This window comes from Zootoca vivipara, chromosome 2, assembly GCF_965207765.1.
Source record: "Zootoca vivipara chromosome 2, rZooViv2.hap1.1, whole genome shotgun sequence".
In the NCBI taxonomy this organism is placed as follows: Eukaryota; Metazoa; Chordata; class Lepidosauria; order Squamata; family Lacertidae; genus Zootoca; species Zootoca vivipara.
Genome location: NC_142584.1, coordinates 122,235,268 through 122,255,018, shown reverse-complemented (window position 1 = coordinate 122,255,018; position 19,751 = coordinate 122,235,268). Strand labels below are relative to the sequence as shown.

Below are 19,751 nucleotides of genomic sequence, written 5' to 3'. Positions count from 1 at the left end.
ACCGCCTCCGCCGGAAGAAGCGTTGGTGTGAGTGCGCGCGCGCGTGCCGCAGCCAGGCCCCGCCCCGTCATGGCAACGGTCCCGCGCGGCGCGCAGGAACCGGGCTGGCGGGGGCGGGGCCTGCGCCGCAGGGGGCGGGGCCTGTGGAGGGGCGGGGCCAGATAGATCTCTAGGGAGAGAGAGATCAATGTAGAAAGAGAGAGAGAGAGAGAGAGAGAAACACACACACACACACAAACAGAAGGGGAGCCCAAGGGGAGGCCGGCGGAGCGCTGCTTAGCAACAGGCAGCTATTCCACAGGTGCAGCCGCCTGCGCGAGGGGGAGCAGCTTCCCCAGTTAAACACCCGCCTGCCCCTCTGCGCAGGTGGGGCGGAGGGGGGTCGAGGGGCGGGGCCTGGAGGGGAGGGACCCCCAATGTCAAAAATGACCCCTCGTGACCCTGCCAAGGTTTCCTCTATCTTCTCTCGCCCCCTTTTCTCTCGCCCTCCCCCTCAGGGCTTCTAATTTATCAGACTGTCATCTTAGGGGGGGGGTGTCACGAAGCGGGTTCGGAGCCTGAAGCAGGTGGGGGCACACAAGGCCCCTGGCCAGCTTCCCCCCCCTTCGATTCTGGGAAGCAGGGAGGGGAGCCCCGCTGCAACGGGGCGATCCCCTTGGAGGGGGTCCCGGCATGGGGGGGGGAGGCAGGCGGGACCCCCAGGCGCTGCCCAGGGCCCGTCTGGGAGCTCAGGGGGGCGGGGCGTGCAGCGCGAGGGGGAGGCGCGGGCTGCCCCCTCCCCGCGTCCTGGGGGGTCTTTCCCCTCCCCACCGCCTGGCGCCCCCCCAAGGCCGGCGGGGGCGTGCCGGTGTCCGGGTGGGGGCGCTGGGGGGGCTCGGGGGCCGGCCCTCGGCATCCCCCCTCGCGGCCCCCCGCTCCGGCTGCTGCGTCACTGGCGCTCCGCGGGAGGATGGAGCCGCAGAGGGTCCCGCTCCGCCGCCCCTGAGACCCCCCAGCCCACCGGGGAGGGACCCCCACCCCCAGCGGGTAAGGGGCGAGGGGCCGCCAAGAGGGGCGCAGCCTCCTCCGGGGGAGGGACCCCCCAAGCCGAGCCTGCAATGGGGGGCGCCTCCCGCACCCCCCACCACTCCTCCGCCGGGGACCCCCCAGCACGCCCAGGTGGGTGGGTGGGTGGGGGGCAGACTCTTGGTGGCCCTCCCTCTGCGGGCGGAGCCTGACCCCCCGTCTGTCTCTCTCCCCCCCCCCCCGCAGGTGGGGCGCAATGTGATGGCGAGTGAGCCTCCCGCCCCCCCGTCCTCGGCCCGGCTGACCCGGACGAGCGCCCGCCTGACCTCGGGGCCCTGGAAGCGGCCGGCGGCCGGCAGCGGAGGGGCGCCCCCCTCGCCCGGGGGTCCCGGCGCAGCCCCTCCCGGCTGGCCTCGCTTCTGGGAGGGCCAGGATGTCCTGGCGCGCTGGACCGACGGCCTCCTCTACCTGGGCACCATCAAGAAGGTCAGTGGCTGCCCCCTCCCTCCCCTCGGGGTTCAAGGGGGTCTCCTCCCCCCCGCTGGGGGTCTCTGCTCACCCCCTCCCTCCCTCCCCCCTGCAGGTGGACCCCCTCCGGCAGGTGTGCCTGGTGCAGTTTGAGGACGACTCCCAGTTCCTTGTGCTCTGGAAGGACATCAACCCAGGTCAGTGGGAGATGCCCCACCCCCCACCCCCTGGGTGACACCCCCACCACCACCCTGGGCCTCCTCTTTGGGGTCACCTGCCCCCACAATCTCCCCACCCTGCAGGGCTGGCTCTCGACCCCTTCTTACTCTGTGGGGATGACCCCAATGCAGAGTTCACCTGTGGAACAGCCTCCCACTGGAGGCAGTGATGGCTGCCAAGATATCCCTTTGGGGGGGGGCGTTCCCAGTGAGGAGGCTGGATCAGAGGAGAGCCCCCCTTGGCCCCATCCAGCAGACACTTATTATTTCCCAATGGAGCCTCCAACTCCAGGGGCACTCTATCTCGGTTCCGAGGCCCTTGGGGGGGGGAGGAACTGGCCCCTCACGCCCCCCCCACTGCCTTCTCTCCTAGCGGCTGTGCCTGGGGAGGAGCAGTCCTGCTGCGTGTGCCACTCAGAGGCCGTGAGCCCAGACAACCGGCTGGTGCGGTGCGAGAAATGCAGCCACGGTAAGTCCGCCGAAGGAGCCCCACAAGCTGCCCCTGATGCCCCCCCCAGTGCCCCACTGATGACCCTCCTTCCTCTCCTCCCCCCTGCAGCCTACCACCAGGAATGCCACCTGCCCCGGGTGCTGAGCGATGGGGCCTGGACGTGCCGGCAGTGTGTCTTTGCTGTGGCCACCAAGGTAAGAGTGGCCTCCTCTGACCCCCAGTTGGAAGGGACCCCCAAAGGTCCTCTGTCCCAGCCCCACGTGCTGGCTCTGCCCCACGGCTCTCGCTGCAGTAGACCGGCCTGCTGCAGCGTGGAAAGAAGACCTGGCGAGAGCCTGCTTGGGGTGGGGCCCCCCTTCCGTGCCCCACGCACTGACTCTGCCCCACGGCTTTCTCTCCTTCCGCAGCGGGGCGGCGCCCTCAAGAAGGGACCCTACGCCAAGGCCATGCTGGGGATGAAGCTGGTGCTGCCCTACCAGCTGAAGGCCCTGGAGTGGGACGCTGAGCACCTCGCCAACCGGCAGCAATGCTACTGCTACTGTGGGGGCCCCGGAGAGTGAGTCTGCCCCACGGAAGAGGGGGGCCAAGGGGCTTGTGGGGAGGAGGAAGGGCACCTCTGGAACCGGGGCCCCCTGTGTGTCCCCCTGTCCCTGCCCCTCTGCGGATGGGGCTGTGGTCTTAGGGGGGCAGCTCCCCTGACTGGCCCCCTCTCTTCCTCTGCCGCAGGTGGAACCTGAAGATGCTGCAATGCCGCTGCTGTGCCCAGTGGTTCCACGAGGCCTGCACCCAGTGCCTCAGCAAGCCCCTGCTCTATGGGGACAGGTGAGGGGCAGCCCTTGGCAGGGGGAGGGGGGTGGATCAGAGGGCGCAGGCATCTTGTGACTCAACCCCCACCCACCCCGGCTCCTCCCGGCAGGTTCTACGTCTTTGAGTGCTGCGTCTGCACGGGAGGCCCGGAGAGCGTCCGACGTCTCCCCCTGAGATGGTGAGTGGGGCGGGCAGTGGGGCTCAAGCACAAGCAAGCAATGCAGCAGCCAGCTTCTCTCCCCAGGGAGGCCTGCCTGGCCCCAGCCCATAGTTGCATTGGCAGAGACTCAGTCCACGTTGGGCAGGAGGTCCTTGCATCATTGCGGGTTGGACTAGATGACCCTCGGGGTCCCTGCCAACTGTGATTCCATATAAAAGCAGTTCAAAGATAGCCAAAGGAAGGTGGGTCCTTAAAAAAAACACCACATCTTGAGTGTAAAAACCAAAAGTGCCCTGATCTACTTTGGCCCTTTAATTAATGGTTTCCTGCTCATCGCTCGATTGCCAAATACGTTGCTTGGGATTATTGGGACGCCGCTTGGTAACTTAAGATAAGTCCGTCAGAATTAAGCAGCCGATCTCAAAAGCAAAGAAAGAGCAGGATGGGAAAGGAGGTTTTGGCACCTTAGCCAGAGCGAAGGAAGCTGCCACCTAAAGGGCCAGGAGGCTCCAGGAGGAAGCTGCTCCCCAAGGAAGTGGGGGGCAGGCAGCAGAAGGGGCTGCGCTGGCTGCGCTGAGGGGTTCCCACCTGTGCCCCTGCAGGGTGGACGTGGCCCACCTCATCCTCTACCACCTCAGCATCTGCTGCAAGAAGAAGTACTTTGACTTTGAACGCGAGATCCTGCCCTTCGCCAGCGAGAACTGGGACAGCCTCCTGCTGGGAGAGGTGAGAGGCCGGTGGGGGGGAGGGATCCCGGGGGCAGCAGGAGAAAAGCGGGGTGGGTGGGGGGTCACCTTTGCTCCCTCCATAGCAGGAGACTCTGGATCTCAGGGTTGCGAGTTCGAGTCCCGTGGGGCGCAAAACATTCTTGAATTGCAGGATAAAAGTCGATGATCCCTTTAATTTGGGAGTCAGGGATTGGCAGTGTGGGCCAGGAGGCGGGATCCCCTCCCCCCCCCTGTGAAGAAGGGGCCTCAGGGTGGGGCACCCTGGCCTGCGCCTCCCCTGACAGGGAAGGGGGTGGCAGGGGCCTGAGGTTGTCCCTTTCCCCCGCAGCTCTCGGACACCCCGAAGGGGGAGCGCTACAGCCAGCTGCTGAACGCCCTGACGGGACACAAGGACAGGTGAGGAGGGTAGCGGGACCCCTGGGGGGCTGCTGGGTGCCCTCCAAGCAGGCGGCCAGAGGGGCCCGGGTTCGAGAGCTGCCCCATCACACCTGCCTCCTCTGCAGGTTCATCTCTGGGAAGGAAATCAAGAAGCGCAAGGGCCTGTTTGGGCTGCACTGCCGGGTCCCCCCACCCGCCCCCCAAGGGGATGACGGCTCCGGGGATGCTCCCGGGACCCCCTTCATCGCGGGCAGCAGGTGAGCCGGGGATCTCCCCCACCCCCAGTGCCAGAAGCCGAGCGGAGCCAGCCCGAGGGGGTGGGGAAAGGGGGCAGCGGCCCCCCAGCCCCCCCTCCTCCGGCACACCCCCCCTCCGTGCCGTGCAGATAAGGAGGGTCTCTTACAGCTTCCTTTCAGGGCAGGGCAGGCGTGGGAAGGGGCCGGAGCGCCCGAGGGCCGGGCGACGGGGGCAGCCGCGGCAGCAGCAGCCACAGCGCCGGCGCAAGGGGCACCCGCCAGCCCTGAGTGGCAGCGGGGGGCAGTGGGCGCAGCAGCAGCAGGAGGAGGAGCAGCAGCAGCGGAGCACCCGGGAGAGGGAGCGCCTGGAGAGGGCCCTCACTCAGGTAGGCAGGCCGGGGGCCAGGAAAGGTGGGGGCGGGGGGGCAGGCCAGGGGGCCCCTGCTCCGTCCCCGCTCAAGAGCCGCCCTCCGCTCTGTCCGCCCCCCAGGAGGTGGTGCACAACCCAGTCAGCGCTAACCAGAGCTACGGCGGCTACGGCGGCACTTCCAGCTCCTACAACTTCCGCCGCACCGACGCCCGCTGCCAGGACAGGTGAGGGGGCAAGGCAGCCCCACGGCAGGGGGCGGGGGGAGGCGTTCCCCGCCCCCACACTGACGGCCTGCCTCTCTCTCTCTCTCTCTCTCTCCCCCACCATCCTGCAGCGCCCCGATCCGGATGTTCGCCTCCTTCCATCCCTCGGCCAACACTGCAGGGACCTTGAGGTGAGCGGGAGGGAGGGATACACCCCACTTTCCCCCCCGGGGGGGGGTTGGACGGAAGTGTAAGAGACCTACCACCACTCTACGGAAAGGCTGGCCCAGCACTCGGGTGGTCTAGTCCAGCCCCCTGCAGGCGCCAGCTCGAAACCCCCCAAGAGGCTGCTATCTAGCCTGTGGGGTGACCGGCCTCATTAATGGGCAAGGGGCATCCGGTCCACTTGCTTTCTCCTGCCAGGTCAGGTCGGCCCCTGTGAGCCCCACCCTCGTCCAGTTAGAGCATTGGACTAGGACCTGGGAGAGACCAGGGTTCAAATCCCCACTCAGCCGGCCTTGGAGTCAGTTGCCATCCCTCAGCCTAACCTACCTCACAGGGTTGTTGTGAGGAGGCAGGAGGAGAGAGGAGACCACCCCACTCTGTACAGCAGGGGGGGGGTCGAGAGGGGGGTGCCTCTCCTGGCTTACTGACCGAACCCAAAGGGTGCTCATCAATGGCTCCTCCTCATCCTGGAGAGTAGTGACTAGTGGGGTGCCACAGGGTTCTGTCTTGGGCCCAGTCTTGTTCAACATCTTTATCAATGACTTGGATGATGGGCTTGAGGGCATCCTGAGCAAGTTTGCAGATGACACCAAATTGGGAGGGGTGGCTAATACCCCAGAGGACAGGATCACACTTCAGAATGACCTTAACAGATTAGACAACTGGGCCAAAGCAAACAAGATGAATTTTAACAAGGAGAAATGTAAAGTACTACACTTGGGCAAAAAAAATATGAAAGGCACAAATACAGGATGGGAGACACCTGGCTAGAGAGCAGTACATGTGAAAAGGATCTAGGAGTCTTGGTAGACCACAAACTTGACATGAGTCAGCAGTGTGATGCAGCAGCTAAAAAAGCCAATGCAATTCTGGGCTGCATCAATAGGAGTATAGCATCTAGATCTAGGGAAGTAATAGTACCACTGTATTCTGCTCTGGTCAGACCTCACCTGGAGTACTGTGTCCAGTTCTGGGCACCACAGTTCAAGAAGGATACTGACAAGCTGGAACGTGTCCAGAAGAGGGCAACCAAAATGGTCAAAGGCCTGGAAACGATGCCTTATGAGGAATGGCTTAGGGAGCTGGGTATGTTTAGCCTGGAGAAGAGAAGGTTAAGGGGTGATATGATAGCCATGTTCAAATATATAAAAGGATGTCATATGGAGGAGGGAGAAAGGTTGTTTTCTGCTGCTCCAGAGAAGCGGACACGGAGCAATGGATTCAAACTTCAAGAAAGAAGATTCCACCTAAACATTAGGAAGAACTTCCTGACAGTAAGAGCTGTTCGGCAGTGGAATTTGCTGCCAAGGAGTGTGGTGGAGTCTCCTTCTTTGGAGGTCTTTAAGCAGAGGCTTGACAGGCATATGTCAAGAAAGCTTTGATGGTGTTTCCTGCTTGGCAGAGGGTTGGACTGGATGGCCCTTGGGGTCTCTTCCAACTCTAGGATTCTATGATTCCTTCCCCGGATGTTGGACTGCCGTCTGTCAGGGACCCTCGAGTTCCTGCTTCCCACATTGCAAGGGCTGCTGGGAGTTGTAGCACCGGCCTGGCTGTCCAGGGCAAGCGGGGGGCAAGATGAAATTTGGGGTGACTTTGGCTGCAGCAACTGACCCCCTCCCTCCCTTCCCTTCTGCAGCACCAGCAGCGGAGCCCCCCTCGACGCCGGTGACGCCGCCACGTCCGCCACCCCTGCGGAGCGGGGCAGCCCAGAGCACTCTCCGGCGGATGACTGCCCCGCACCCCGGACACTCCTGCGTCGCCACTCCATGCCGCCTGCCCCCAAGCGGCCCCCGCAGGCTGCGCCGGCGCCTGCGGCCCTCTCCGCAGCCCCCGGCAGCCCCGCCAGCTCGGGCTACTTTGGACCCATGGGCCGGCTGGCGCGGGGGGAAGCTGTGCGCATCCTGGCTCGCCGCGTCACCACCGAGGGCACCGTGCAGTACCTGGTGGAATGGAACGGGGGCAGCATGTTTTAGGGGGCGCCCAAAGCGGGACCGAGAGAGGACCCCAATGTGCCTGGCCGAGGAGAGAGCAAAAAGTGCAATTCTGGGGGGGGGGGCAGGCCGTGGGGTGGCTCCCCCTACCTGCTTGAGGAATGTGGACTGTGCCGTCTCTTGCTTTTGGGGGGGCAGGAGACCCCCAAGTTTATTCTACTTGCTGCTGCTGCTCCCCCCCCATATCGTCGTCTTGGACCCCGAAAAGAGTTTGAGCCCTGCTTATTTTTTTACTGTTTGTTGGTTAAAGGTATTATTTAAAGAGGCCTGAGTGGGAGAGAGAGAGAGAGAGAGAGCGCCCCCCCTTGGCTGCCCCCTAAAACACACACAGCCGCCCACCTTGCGCCTGTAGTTCTGCTTCTGCTGCTGCTAGACTGACTGTTGTACAAAGCACTTCCGAATAAAAAGAGCTTCTGGGCAAGACTTTGCCGCCTGCAGCTGCTTCCTGGAGCCAAGGACTCGAGGTAGACTGCCCCTGGGCCTGGAAGCTCCATCAGCAGGCCAAAGGCAGCCCGCTGCTGGGGTGGCTGGATCAGGAGAGGAGGGCGAGGCTCCGAATCTCAGGGTTGCGGGTTTGAGCCCCACGTTGGGGTGTCGCAGGGGGTTGGACTAGATGACCCCTAGGGTCCCCGCCAACTCTGCCAGCCCGTGGTTCTATGATCCGGGCACGAGGAGGAGATCTTTCTCCTCCTGTGTCTTCCAGCGACTGGCGCTCGGGAAGAATTGGCTGCTGCCGCCTGGGGAGGCGGAGCGTGCCCGCCATCGCTGCCTCCAGTGGGAAGGAGTTCCGCAGCTTAACTCTGCTGCTCGAGGAAGGACTTCCTTTCGGAGGCAGAGCCCAGGGGGCCAGGATCCCGACTGGCTGGCTCCCCCACCACCACCAAGGGGCTATGGGGCAGGAAGCCCTGCTTGGGTCCTGGACAAGAGCCCATTTTGGGGGGCTGACGGAGGAGGGACTTAGCATCATTCCCAAAACCCTGTTCTTGGTACAGCTGTTTGGTGTGTCCATTTTCGAGACCCCCGGGACCCCCCCCAAAAAAAATCCTCTTACCCAGGGACAGATTCAGACCACACCACCTTGGCTTTCTCCCCACAAGGCCCCTAGGGGCTGAGAGGTGTTTATTTCTGCTCTCCTCCTCAAATCTCCTCCTTGGCCGTGGGGCACTCCCCAGCCCCTCCACTTCACTCTGGGACGGTCTCCTCGACCCACTGCAGGTAGGGAGGGTTCCCCTGTTGGATGGGGACGGCGATCACCTCTGCCACTTCGTAAGGGTGCACCGACCTGCAGGGGGCAGAAAAGGGGGTGTCACCTTCTAGCGGGGCTGGAGGGAGGGTCCTTCGATGTGTGTCACCGCCGCCCCCCCAGGCCATCCTCACCCCCCAAGTGACTCACCGGACAAACTCTGCGAGGGCCGAGGCACGGGAGCTGCGCGTCTTGATCATCTGTTGGGGGGGGAGAGGCAGGATTTGAATGCAAAGCGTTCTTTGACCCCCCACCCAGTGTGTGCTGGAAGTGACGCGCAATGGTTAGAGGGCATGCTCTGAAAAGCCTCCCAGTGTGTTCTGGCCTGCTTCTGGCCTGGTGGGGCACCGAACTCTGCCGGGGGATGGGGGGTGGGGTGGGGCGCCAGGCCAGAAATCCCTCCCAGATGCCCATCACAGCCCCTCCTTCCTTAATGGGGGGCTTCCCTGCCCCCCAGCACAGTGGAGCATAGGGAGAGCAGGGGTTAGCAGAAGGCCCCCTCCCAAGAATGGGGCGCCCCTGCCATCTCACAACTCTGTGCTACAGGGGTTGGGCTGGATGACCCTTGGGGGCCCCTTCCAACCCTACAATTCTCCATGTCCTCCCAGCACCTGAGGCAATAGAGGAACTATCTTTGTGGACCTATAGGGAGGGGGGACAGCAAGGGCCGGAGGCTGCAAGGGGTGGGGGACCCGGGGCCCAGTAACTCACCAGCAGCACTTCCGAGTCTTCCTCAATCTTGCCCTTCCACTCGTAGCTGCAAGAGAGAGAGACAGAGAGATGGGGAGGCAGCGGTGGTGCAGTGGTTAGAGCATCAGGCGAGGGAGCCTGGGAGCCCCTTCTTGGCCATGAGGCTCATGGCGTGGCCTGCCTCGCAGGGTTGTTGTGAGGGGCAGCAGAACCACATATGGCACCCAGGAAGGAAGGGGGGCCCATGCAGAAATGGGATGAAATAAAAATGGGGTGTGGCCTGGGATGCCCCCCCCCAGCAAAGTGGGGGGAGCCCTTTTGCAGAGGGTGCAAAGGGCCCCAGGCCCAGCTCCCTCCCCCCCTTGTGGAGCTCCTGGTGGGAATAATTGAAATGTAAATAATAATAATAATATTAATAATAATGTATGTAAATATAATAACAAAATGAAACTGCACAGGAAGGAAATCCCCATGCCCCACCTCAGGGCTCAGAATCCTGGAAGGGACCCCAGAGGCCATCTAGTCCAACCCCCGGCACCCCTTCTCTGGGGTGCCCTGCCGCCTCGCAGCCCCACATTGGCCCACGCCTGAGCTGTTGCCCACCCCACCAGGGCAGAGGGTTGGCGCTCGTCACTCACATGGAGGTGATCTGGGGAACGATGTTGACGCAGGCTGCCAGCTTCTTCTCCACGACGGCCCTGTGGGGCGGGCAGACGGAGAGAGAGAGAGACCCTCAGGGCCTGGCAGAGCCTCCCCTTGCCATCCGCCGGGGGGGGGGGAGGTGAGGCAGAAGGAAGGTCCCAGGGCAGCCCTGTTTTCCAACTAGAACAGCAGGGTCGGTAGGGACCCCGGAAGGTCATCCATCCCAACCCCGCCACCCCCCTGCCCCAGGCAGGGCTCACCTGGCAATTTCCTTGGCGACGGTCTGGTTGGGGCAGGTGACGAAGGCGGCGGAGAGGGTCCCGGGGACGTAGGGTCCCCCGGCGGAGGCGGCCATGGAGGAGAAGAATTGGGAGGCCCTCCGGAGCAGAGGGAGCATCAGCAGCGCCAGGAGAAGGACCTGGGGGAGGAAAGTGGGGGGCTTTGGGGGCGTGGCAGGGTCCCCATTGCCCCCCCAAGGCCTGCACTTTCTGCCCCCTAGAAGGTGGTGATGGGGGGCATGGGGGGTCTGGTGCCCCCCCCACTCCAGCTACTTACACAGCAGGCGCCTCGGGCCATCTGCGCTCGGCTGCTCCTGCCTGGCATGGGGGGCGGGTGGGGGGCACAAGGGGGGGTCTCCCCGAGCCCTCCCCAAGGATGCTTGCTGCTCCGACCTGCCTGGAGCCCCGCCCCCCGCAGGCAGACACTCAACCGGGGGGGGCGGCGCCTTCACCGGTGGAACTCCCGCCTGCAAAGAAGGGGGGCGCGGATCAGGGTTTCTTGGGGGGCTCTTTCCAAAGGGGTCCCCGATTCTGCTTTTGGGGGGGGCTTGGGAGGCTGCGCTGCTGTTGCTGCGGGGGGGGGCCTCCCCGTCTCTCTCTCTCTCTCTCTCTCCCTCTCTCCCCCTACCTGCTCTCCGTCGCGTCCGCGCCACGTGAGCAGGAGCCCCGCCCCGCTCTCCCTCCGGCCCTCTGACGTCACCGCCCCCCGCCGGGCCCCGCCCACCAACGTCGTTTTCGACGCATCCGCCAGGCAGGGATGCGGCCGGTGAAGCGCAAGCGCGCGCATGCCCAGTCCGCCCCCCCGCCCCCTTGCCCGGTCTCTTGCACTGCCCCCCCCAAATTATTATGCCCCCCCCCCAAAAAAATTATTATGGCTCTGCACTGACCTTTCAAGGCCGCAGAAGTTGCTGGAAAGGAATGGGGGGGCAAGGGGGGGGCTTTTTTTTCATAATACTGTAATCTGATGTCAAGGAGATAAATAATTTGAGAAGACATCTGAAGGCAGGGAAGTTTTTAATGTTTGATCGCAGTGCCGGATTTACATATAAGCTAAACAAGCTATAGCTTAGGGCCCCCCAAAAAAACAGAGGGGGAAAAACGAGGTACATTTCCAAAATATAAGATTCCAAATACAGTGTTTAGCGTCCGGTGTGGCCCTATTAGGTCTATAAATGACCATCTAGCACAGGGTCCCCAAACTACGGCCCAGGGGCAGGATGCGGCCCAATCGCCTTCTAAATCCGGCCCGCGGACTGTCCAGGAATCAGCATGTTTTTACATGAGTAGAATGTGTTCTTTTATTTAAAATGCATCTCTGGGTTATTTGTGGGGCCTGCCTGGTGTTTTTACATGAGTAGAATGTGTCCTTTTATTAAAAATGAATCTCTGGGTTATTTGTGGGGCATAGGAATTCATTCATATATTTTTTTTCAAAATATAGTCCAGCCCCCCACAAGGTCTGAGGGACAGTGGACTGGCCCCCTGCTGAAAAAGTTTGCTGGCCCCTGGATAGTTACAGGTAGGTAGCCGTGTTGGTCTGAGTCGAAACAAAATAAAAAAATTCCTTCAGTAGCACCTTAAAGACCAACTAAGTTTTTATTTTGGTATGAGCTTTCGTGTGCATGCACTTTCGTGTGCATGCACACAAAAGCTCATACCAAAATAAAAACTTAGTTGGTCTTTAAGGTGCTACTGAAGGATTTTTTTTTAATTTCATCTAGCATATATTCAACACACACACAAAAAAACAGTGACAATTTGTGGTCGACAAAGGACAGCTGGACATATGCAGGGGTCAGCAAACTTTTTCAGCAGGGGGCCAGTCCACTGTCCCTCAGACCTTGTGGGGGGTGCCGGACTATATTTGGAAAAAATAAATAAAAAAATGAATGAATTCCTTTGCCCCACAAATAACCCAGAGATTCATTTTAAATAAAAGGACACATTCTACTCATGTAAAAACACCAGGCAGGCCCCACAAATAACCCAGAGATGCATTTTAAATAATAGGACACGTTCTACTCATGTAAAAACATGCTGATTCCTGGACTGTCCACGGGCCGGATTGAAAAGGTGATTGGGCTGCATCTGGCCCCCGGGCCTTAGTTTGCTGACCCCTGATATAAAGGGTCCCATTCCCTTCAGTGGCTTAGGGCCTTATCAAACCTGAATCCGGCCCTGGTTTGATGTGATGTTATTTCATATCTTGGAATAGGGTGTGATAGGAATTCCAAGGTTCATAAATTTACAAGGCAAATGCATAAGTGTATAAACCACATGTCTGAAATAGTACAGGAGAGCAATCCTGAAACCATTTTGACTCTTCCAGTAACCTCAAATATTCTCCCCATTGTCTTTTCGCTTACAAATCCTGTCTTTAGAGCATATTTATGTATGAACGGGGTGAGCCTGTGACCTGGACTCACCATCACAAAAGAATGCCCAGGCTGCCCAGGTAATGCAGTCAGTGGCAGGCAGGATTTCTGCTGGAGACGGCCTCCTGTGATTTTTTTTTTTGGGGGGGTGTCTCTGGCTATAGGGTGAGCAACTTCAAAAGCAGGGGTCTCCAAACTAAGGCCCGGGGGCCGGATGCGGCCCAATCGCCTTCCAAATCCGGCGCGTGGATGGTCCCGGAATCAGCATGTTTTTACATGAGTAGAATGTGTCCTTTCATTTAAAATGCATCTCTGGGTTATTTGTGGGCCTGCCTGGTGTTTTTACATGAGTAGAATGTGTCCTTTTATTTAAAATGCATCTCTGGGTTATTTGTGGGGCATAGGAATTTGTTCATTCCCCCCCCCCAAAAAAAATATAGTCCGGCCCACCACATGGTCTGAGGGAGAGTGGACCGGCCCCCTGCTGAAAAAGTTTGCTGACCCCTGTAAATCAAAAGTCTATATAAGGGGACTGGAGGACCCTGTTGCAACAGTTTAATAAAGAGCAGGCTTACTAGCTGCTTTGCTTCTCAATTTTCTCTGGTTGGCCTCTGTTATTTTCTCCTAGAGAACCTAGGCTCTTGGATACTCCATCAGGGAAAAACGAGCAGTTTTTTCTTATAACATAATAATAATCAGATGTCAATGAGATAAACTACACACTACAGTGGTACCTTGGTTCTCAAACGCCTTGGTTCCCAAACACCGGAAACCCAGAAGTAAGTAAGTAATAATAATAATAATAATAAATTTTTATTTATACCCCGCCCTCCCCAGTCAAAAACCGGGCTCAGGGCGGCTGACACCAACAGAATTACAATAAAACATAAAAACAATTAATTAAAATACAGATTAAAATACAGTATTAAAATTAAAGTGCAGCCTCATTTCAAGTAGGCCATAAATCCAAGCCATGAGGGAGGAAAACACAGGGGTCAGGCTGACTCCAACCCAAAGGCCAGGCGGAACAGCTCTGTCTTGTGGGCCCTGCGGAAAGATGACAAATCCCGCAGGGCCCTGGTCTCCTGGGAAAGAGCGTTCCACCAAGTTGGGGCCAGTACTGAAAAGGCCCTGGCTCTAGTAGAGGCCAATCTAGCCACCTTATGGCTCGGGATCTCCAGAATATTATTATTTGTGGACCTTAAGGTCCTCCGCGGGGCATACCAGGAGAGGCGGTCCCGTAGGTATTCCGCTTTTTGAACGTTTTTGGGAAGCCGAACATCCGATGCGGCTGTCGGCTATTGTTTCCAGGGCGCCTGCACCAATCAGAAGCTGCACCTTGCTTTTTGAACATTTCAGAAGTCAAACGGACTCCCGGATGTAGGTTCCCAAAGGGAAATGTTTCTAAATTATTTGCATAGAAACACTAAGGTGGCTTGCTTAAGCCACACGGTCTAAGCTTGGAGCACCCAGCTTAGACCTCCTTCCTGGCGGGCTTCACAAAGTGGCATGGGAAAAGCAGAGGGAGAGTGGCCCCTGGCAGGACAGTTTACTCTATGGCATTAACCCCTTCCTGCATTCAGCATGGTGGTTCTATGGCGCTGGTTATCCCCCAAGAGTCTTCTTCGTGGAGCTGCTACCTGGCAAGACAGTTCTCAACATAAAAATACAAAATGAGAACGCAAAAGGCATCATGGAACAAGAACAAGAACAAACCAATAATTGAATTAAACTGGTTACAGGTAGGTAGCCGTGTTGGTCTGAGTCGAAGCAAAATAAAAAAATTCCTTCAGTAGCACCTTAAAGACCAACTAAGTTTATATTTTGGTATGAGCTTTCGTGTGCATGCACACTTCTTCAGATACACTAGAAACAGAAGTGTCAGACCCTATATATATACAGAGGGTGGTGGGGTTGGGTGGGAATGGGTGATGGGCTGATGGGAGTGGTAAACCTGTAGATGGGTGTTAATGGCTGCTGATGGCTGCAATTAGTCCTGGGCTGAGGTGCTAAAGAAAGCTTGATCATGCATAATGAGATAAGAATCCGATGTCTCTATTCATCCCAGGTGCTTCCATGGTTTTAAGCTTGGTAATGATTTCCAATTCAGCAACTTCTCTTTCCAGTCTGTTCCTGAAATTTCTCTGTAATAAAACAGCTGCTTTGAGATCTTGTATAGAATGTCCTGGGAGATTGAAGTGTTCTCCTACTGGTTTTTCAGTCTTATGGTTCCTGATGTCAGATTTATGTCCATTTATCCTTTGGCGTAGGGTTTGGCCTGTTTGTCCAATATAGAGAGCTGAAGGACACTGTTGGCATTTGATGGCATACACAATGTTAGAAGATGAGCAATTAAATAGTCCTGAGATGGTATGTTGGATGTTGTTGGGGCCAGTAATGGTGTTGTCTGGGTGTATGTGGCAGCAAAGTTGGCATCTGGGTTTATTGCAGGCTCTGGTACCAGTGTCCATGTTAAGTCTGGTGGTTGTCTTATTGTGGGTGAGGAGTTGTTTAAGATTGGGTGGCTGTCTGTAGGCAATGAAAGGTCTTCCTCCCAGAGCTTGAGAAAGGGAGCTGTCATTGTCCAGGAGAGGCTGTAGATCTCTGATGATGCGTTGTACTGTTTTAACTTGGGAGCTGTATGAGATGACTAGTGGTGTTCTGTTATTTTCTTTTTTGGGTCTGTCTTGCAGCAGGTTCTCCCTAGGTATCAGTCTGGCTCTGTTGATCTGTTGTTTAACTTCATCAGGTGGATATTTTAGTTCTAAAAAGGTTTGCTGTAGATCTCTTAGGTGAGATTCTCTGTCTGTAGAGTTGGAACAGATACGGTTATAACGTAGGGCCTGGCTGTATACGATGGATTGTTTGGTATGTTTGGTATGGTAGCTAGAAGCATGTAGATATGTTTGTCGGTCAGTTGGTTTTCTGTATAAGGTGGTGTCTATACGTCCATCCTGTATTTTTATAGTAGTGTCCAAAAAATGTATTTCTTGCATGGATTGGTTCATTGTTAGGTTGATGGTGGGGTGAAAGTCCCCTGTTTCTCATATTTTAAGACATACCCATAAAATAAGCCATAGCAGGATTTTTAAGCATTCAAGGAATATAAGCCATACCCCGAAAATAAGACACAGTGATAGGCGCAGCAGCAATGCTGGCCGCGGCAGGAGGAGGAGGAAAAAAATAAGACATCCCTTGAAAATAAGCCATAGTGTGTTTTTTTGAGGAAAAAATAAATATAAGACATGTCTTATAATATGAGAAACACGGTCATTGAATGTCTGGTGGAAGGTTTCCAGGGTCTGTTGTTGAATTAAACTGGCTAGCAACGTAGCGCATCTGGGTTATGGGCTCTGTGTGAGCAGTGGCCGGATGCAACTGGGTGAAGCCAAAGGGGGCACATCTAAAGGGGGGTCCAGAAGAGGGCAACCAAAATGGTCAAAGGCCTGGAAACGATGCCTTATGAGGAACGGCTTAGGGAGCTGGGTATGTTTAGCCTGGAGAAGAGAAGGTTAAGGGGTGATATGATAGCCATGTTCAAATATATGAAAGGATGTCATATGGAGGAGGGAGAAAGGTTGTTTTCTGCTGCTCCAGAGATGCGGACATGGAGCAATGGATTCAAACTACAAGAAAAAAGATTCCACCTAAACCAGGCATCCCCCAACTGCGGCCCTCAAGATGTTTTGGCCTACAACTCCCATGATCCCTAGCTAACAGGACCAATGGTCAGGGAAGATGGGAATTGTAGTTCAAAACATCTGGAGGGCTGAAGTTTGGGGATGCCTGCCCTAAACATTAGGAAGAGTCTCCTTCTTTGGAGGTCTTTAAGCAGAGGCTTGACAGCCATATGTCAAGAATGCTGCAAAAGGAAAGAAGATTCCACCTAAACATTAGGAAGAACTTCCTGACAGTAAGAGCTGTTCGGCAGTGGAATTTGCTGCCAAGATGTGTGGTGGAGTCTCCTTCTTTGGAGGTCTTTAAGCAGAGGCTTGACAGGCATATGTCAAGAAGGCTTTGATGGTGTTTCCTGCTCGGCAGGGGGTTGGACTGGATGGCCCTTGTGGTCTCTTCCAACTCTATGATTCTATATATTAACTCAGAAATTGCTGGTGGTTTGGAGGCACAGCAAGATGCCAGTAGGTCTGAGCTCACTACCGGTATGTCCAGGACTTTTTTTGCAGCCAGAATTCACCCAAACTAAATCCCGGCACCTCTCTAGGGAGCTGTCCTTGGTGCGGCCTGGCACCTCTTTTTCTATAAAAATAGCACCAACAATTGTTGGTGCTGGAGGAGACTCTTGAGAGTCCCATGGACTGCAAGAAGATCAAACCTATCCATTCTGAAGGAAATCAGCCCTGAGTGCTCCCTGGAAGGACAGATCGTGAAGCTGAGGCTCCAATACTTTGGCCACCTCATGAGAAGAGAAGAATCCTTGGAAAAGACCCTGATGTTGGGAAAGATGGAGGGCACTAGGAGAAGGGGACGTCAGAGGACAAGATGGTTGGACAGTGTTCTCGAAGCTACGAACATGAGTTTGACCAAACTGCGGGAGGCAGTGCAAGACAGGAGTGCCTGGCGTGCTATGGTCCATGGGGTCACAAAGAGTCGGACACAACTAAACGACTAAGCAACAACAAAAGCACCAACAAGGTCCCTATCAGGGTGAGTAGCTAAACAATAAAATGGCATCTCTCAAGATGGGCACAAAGTGGAAGCAGCCATAAACTTGGGCAGAAGTGGCCATGTCCTCCTGTGTTTCACAATACAGAGGCAAGGGAAAGCTGAGGGTGGTTGACAAGGAACCTGGACTTTAAGGAGGCCAATTCCAGGAAGCGGAAAGAGCTACTGGGTGCGACCCCATGGTCAGAAATACTCAAAGAGAAGGGAGTCCAAGATAGATGGGAGTTTCCTAAAAGTGAAATACTGAAGGCCCAAATGCAGACAATTCCATCAAGAAAGAAAAGTGGGAGGCATGTAAGGAAACCGGTGTGGCTGCGTAAAGAGCTTACAGATGAGCTGAGAGTTAAGAAGGGAATGTGTAAGAAAGGGAAGAAAGGGGAAATCATAAAGGAGGAGGAGTATACACAACTAGCCAACAGTTGCAGGGTGAAGGTCAGGCGGGCTAAAACACAGGCTTGCAAGAGAGGTTATAAATAACAAAAAGGGCAGAGGTAGTACTGGAAGGACAGATCCTGAAGCTGAGGCTCCAATACTTTGGCCACCTCATGAGAAGAGAAGAATCCTTGGAAAAGACCCTGATGTTGGGAAAGATGGAGGGCACTAGGAGAAGGGGATGGCAGAGGATGAGGTGGTTGGACAGTGTTCTTGAAGCTACGAACATGAGTTTGACCAAACTGCGGGAGGCAGTGGAAGACAGGAGTGCCTGGTGTGCTCTGGTCCATGGGGTCACGAAAGTCGGACACGACTAAACAACAACAACTACAACAACAGTACTGTAATTCCTTTAGGATACGCTTCTGGAGGCAAAGGCTACAGAATGTTGGACTTAAAAACAGGAGAGATCAGCACAGCACAATCTATGTAGTCAGTGGTGTAGCTAGTGGTGCAGGAGGAAAAAGCAGTGTGGGGCCAGGACAAAAGTTTTGTTGAGCCAAATGAAGCCCATTTAGTACGCAATCTTCAGAAGGGCCTCTTAAACAGGCTGCTGGGCATGGAAGGAGACCTTGTACAGCCCGTGCACACAGTCGGGGCACACACAAGCCACACAGACAAGTGTTTGTACGGCAAATGCAAAAATGGACCATTTCCCTATGTAGTGGGCATTTGTAGATGACTTGCTTATTGCAAGAAAGAGTGGCCAAGATGATGCACATAGTTCTCCAGTATTTAAGCAAGGGTGTGGAGGTCAAGGAACCAGGGAAATTCTCCTGTAACCTAGGTGTAGAGAGAGCAGAAAATGTATTGTTTCTAAGTCAAAAGCCAAAGGTCACCGAGCTGCTTGACAGCCTCCGTTCTTTGAGTCTGTAGGAAGTCAATCGCAAGGATCACCACCTGCCTGGTACTATGTTGTTTGCTGAATCCTGGCAAGACCTACATGTGAGTACACAGTCTGATTACTTTTGCAGGTGGCAAATGGGGTGACCTCCAAGTACATTTAAAGCTAAGCAACCTAACCTCAAGTTTCCGTTTCGACTCTGCAAAGGGATGGGAATAGTTTAATTCAGAAAGGCTAAGGCGCTAAACCTCTCATGTGAGAGATAAATTAACTTTAATATCTCCTCTCCTGCTTATCCCTCAAATAGTTTCTGCCCAGAAGCCCCCCATTCCACCCAACAGAAGGTGAAATAAGATGAGCCTCCCCCCCCTACTCACTTGCATGGCTCCCATAGGGTGATTTCCTAAGGAACTGAGGAAATCAATAGCCCCCCATCACAAATATGGCTCTTGCAAGGAGGTCCTGCTTCGCCCGCAGGGTTGGCCTACACCACAGGGTTGTCTGTAGGCTAAGCTGACAAGAGAGCGCAGGTGACCCCAGAGGCCCCAGAAGCCTCAGTCCTCCCTATCTGTAAAATGGGCCCATGAGGGACCTGCTTTTCCAGCTTGCTGTGGGGAGGGGGGGTAGTGCAATAGGCCTCTCCTCTGTGTGGCTGGGCCAGGAGGTGGAGGAAGGAGTGAGCAGGTGCCTTGAGATGGGGGGGGGGAAAAGCTGTGCTGAGCCTTTGCACCCTGGGTGATAAAAATGGGGGTGTCGCCACGTGGGGAAGGTTGAAAGTAGTAACCCCACATCAGACCCTGCCTTCTTCTCCCACCACACCTCAAAATTGCAAGCTGGGGGTGTCCTGTGATGGAGGGGGAGTCATGCCGGGAGAATGCAGTGGTGGATCCAGCATGGTGGGGGGGCACCGTGAGACACCCCCCTCTCCCCCGCCACCTGACTCCGCTTAAAGAGGGGGCCTCGCCTTTCCTGCCCTCCGTCCGCAGCGGCTCCGGTGCCCCCCCTCCAAATGCAGCAGCAGCTGCTGCCGGCGGGCGCCTTTAAGAGTGGGCAGCGCTCCTGCGGCGGCGGCGGCGACGCGGCGGAGATGCGCTGCTGCTGCTGCTCCTCTGCGCGGCCGGCCGGGCTGTGATGCTGAGGCGGCTGCCGGAGGAGGAGGAGGAAGAGGAAGAAGGAGGAGGAGGAGGCGGCAAGGCGAGGAGGAGCGAAGAGCAGCGGCGGCGGCGGCGGCGGCGAGAGGGAGCCTGTGCGCGCCGCAGCCTCCGCGCCAGCATCCTCCTCCTCCTCCGCGGCCGCCGCCTGCATCCTCGCCTGCATCCTCTCT

The 19,751-nt window shown here is 56.7% G+C and overlaps 2 protein-coding genes across 10 annotated transcripts; one reads left to right on the top strand and one right to left on the bottom strand.

The window, feature by feature from the left end:
• The first annotated feature begins 179 nt into the window (after nt 1-179).
• On the top strand, nt 180-7,663 carry PHF1 (PHD finger protein 1). Of its 6 annotated transcripts, none has more exons than XM_060271091.2 (15): nt 180-301; nt 1,252-1,491; nt 1,589-1,670; nt 2,065-2,160; nt 2,251-2,336; nt 2,550-2,698; nt 2,869-2,964; nt 3,059-3,127; nt 3,712-3,835; nt 4,166-4,233; nt 4,341-4,472; nt 4,621-4,837; nt 4,942-5,045; nt 5,156-5,215; nt 6,886-7,663. In XM_060271091.2, the coding sequence occupies exons 2-15, from the start codon at nt 1,267-1,269 to the stop codon at nt 7,220-7,222; spliced, it is 1,845 nt and encodes a 614-aa protein (XP_060127074.2). In that variant the 5' UTR covers nt 180-301; nt 1,252-1,266; the 3' UTR covers nt 7,223-7,663. The 6 variants fall into 6 exon arrangements, with proteins under 6 accessions (XP_060127074.2, XP_088520445.1, XP_088520443.1 ...); XM_088664317.1 differs by having other exon boundaries at nt 239-366; XM_088664318.1 differs by lacking the exon at nt 180-301 and adding an exon at nt 542-566.
• Nucleotides 7,664-8,318: 655 nt separating this feature from the next.
• On the bottom strand, nt 8,319-10,752 carry CUTA (cutA divalent cation tolerance homolog). 4 transcript variants are annotated; one of them, XM_088664320.1, is made up of 7 exons: nt 10,722-10,752; nt 10,371-10,560; nt 10,076-10,233; nt 9,812-9,871; nt 9,195-9,240; nt 8,634-8,683; nt 8,319-8,522 (listed from the first exon to the last, which is right to left on the bottom strand). In XM_088664320.1, exons 2-7 carry the CDS (start codon nt 10,416-10,418, stop codon nt 8,423-8,425), a joined length of 462 nt encoding a protein of 153 aa, XP_088520446.1. In that variant the 5' UTR covers nt 10,419-10,560; nt 10,722-10,752; the 3' UTR covers nt 8,319-8,422. The 4 variants fall into 4 exon arrangements, with proteins under 4 accessions (XP_088520446.1, XP_088520447.1, XP_034957652.1 ...); XM_088664321.1 differs by having other exon boundaries at nt 10,487-10,560; XM_035101761.3 differs by lacking the exon at nt 10,371-10,560.
• Between the last annotated feature and the right edge of the window lie 8,999 nt (nt 10,753-19,751).

Bases quoted from the DNA above. Each gene is read 5' to 3' on its own strand.
- CUTA (XM_088664320.1), bottom strand. From the start codon at position 10,418: ATGCCAGGCAGGAGCAGCCGAGCGCAGATGGCCCGAGGCGCCTGCTGT. The intron at 10,234-10,370 runs GTAAGTAGCTGG...TTCCTCCCCCAG, and splicing joins TGGCCCGAGGCGCCTGCTGT to GTCCTTCTCCTGGCGCTGCT. The intron at 9,872-10,075 runs GTGAGCCCTGCC...CCCGCCCCACAG, and splicing joins GTCGCCAAGGAAATTGCCAG to GGCCGTCGTGGAGAAGAAGC.
- PHF1 (XM_060271091.2), top strand. From the start codon at position 1,267: ATGGCGAGTGAGCCTCCCGCCCCCCCGTCCTCGGCCCGGCTGACCCGG. The intron at 4,234-4,340 runs GTGAGGAGGGTA...CCTCCTCTGCAG, and splicing joins CTGACGGGACACAAGGACAG to GTTCATCTCTGGGAAGGAAA. The intron at 5,046-5,155 runs GTGAGGGGGCAA...ACCATCCTGCAG, and splicing joins GACGCCCGCTGCCAGGACAG to CGCCCCGATCCGGATGTTCG.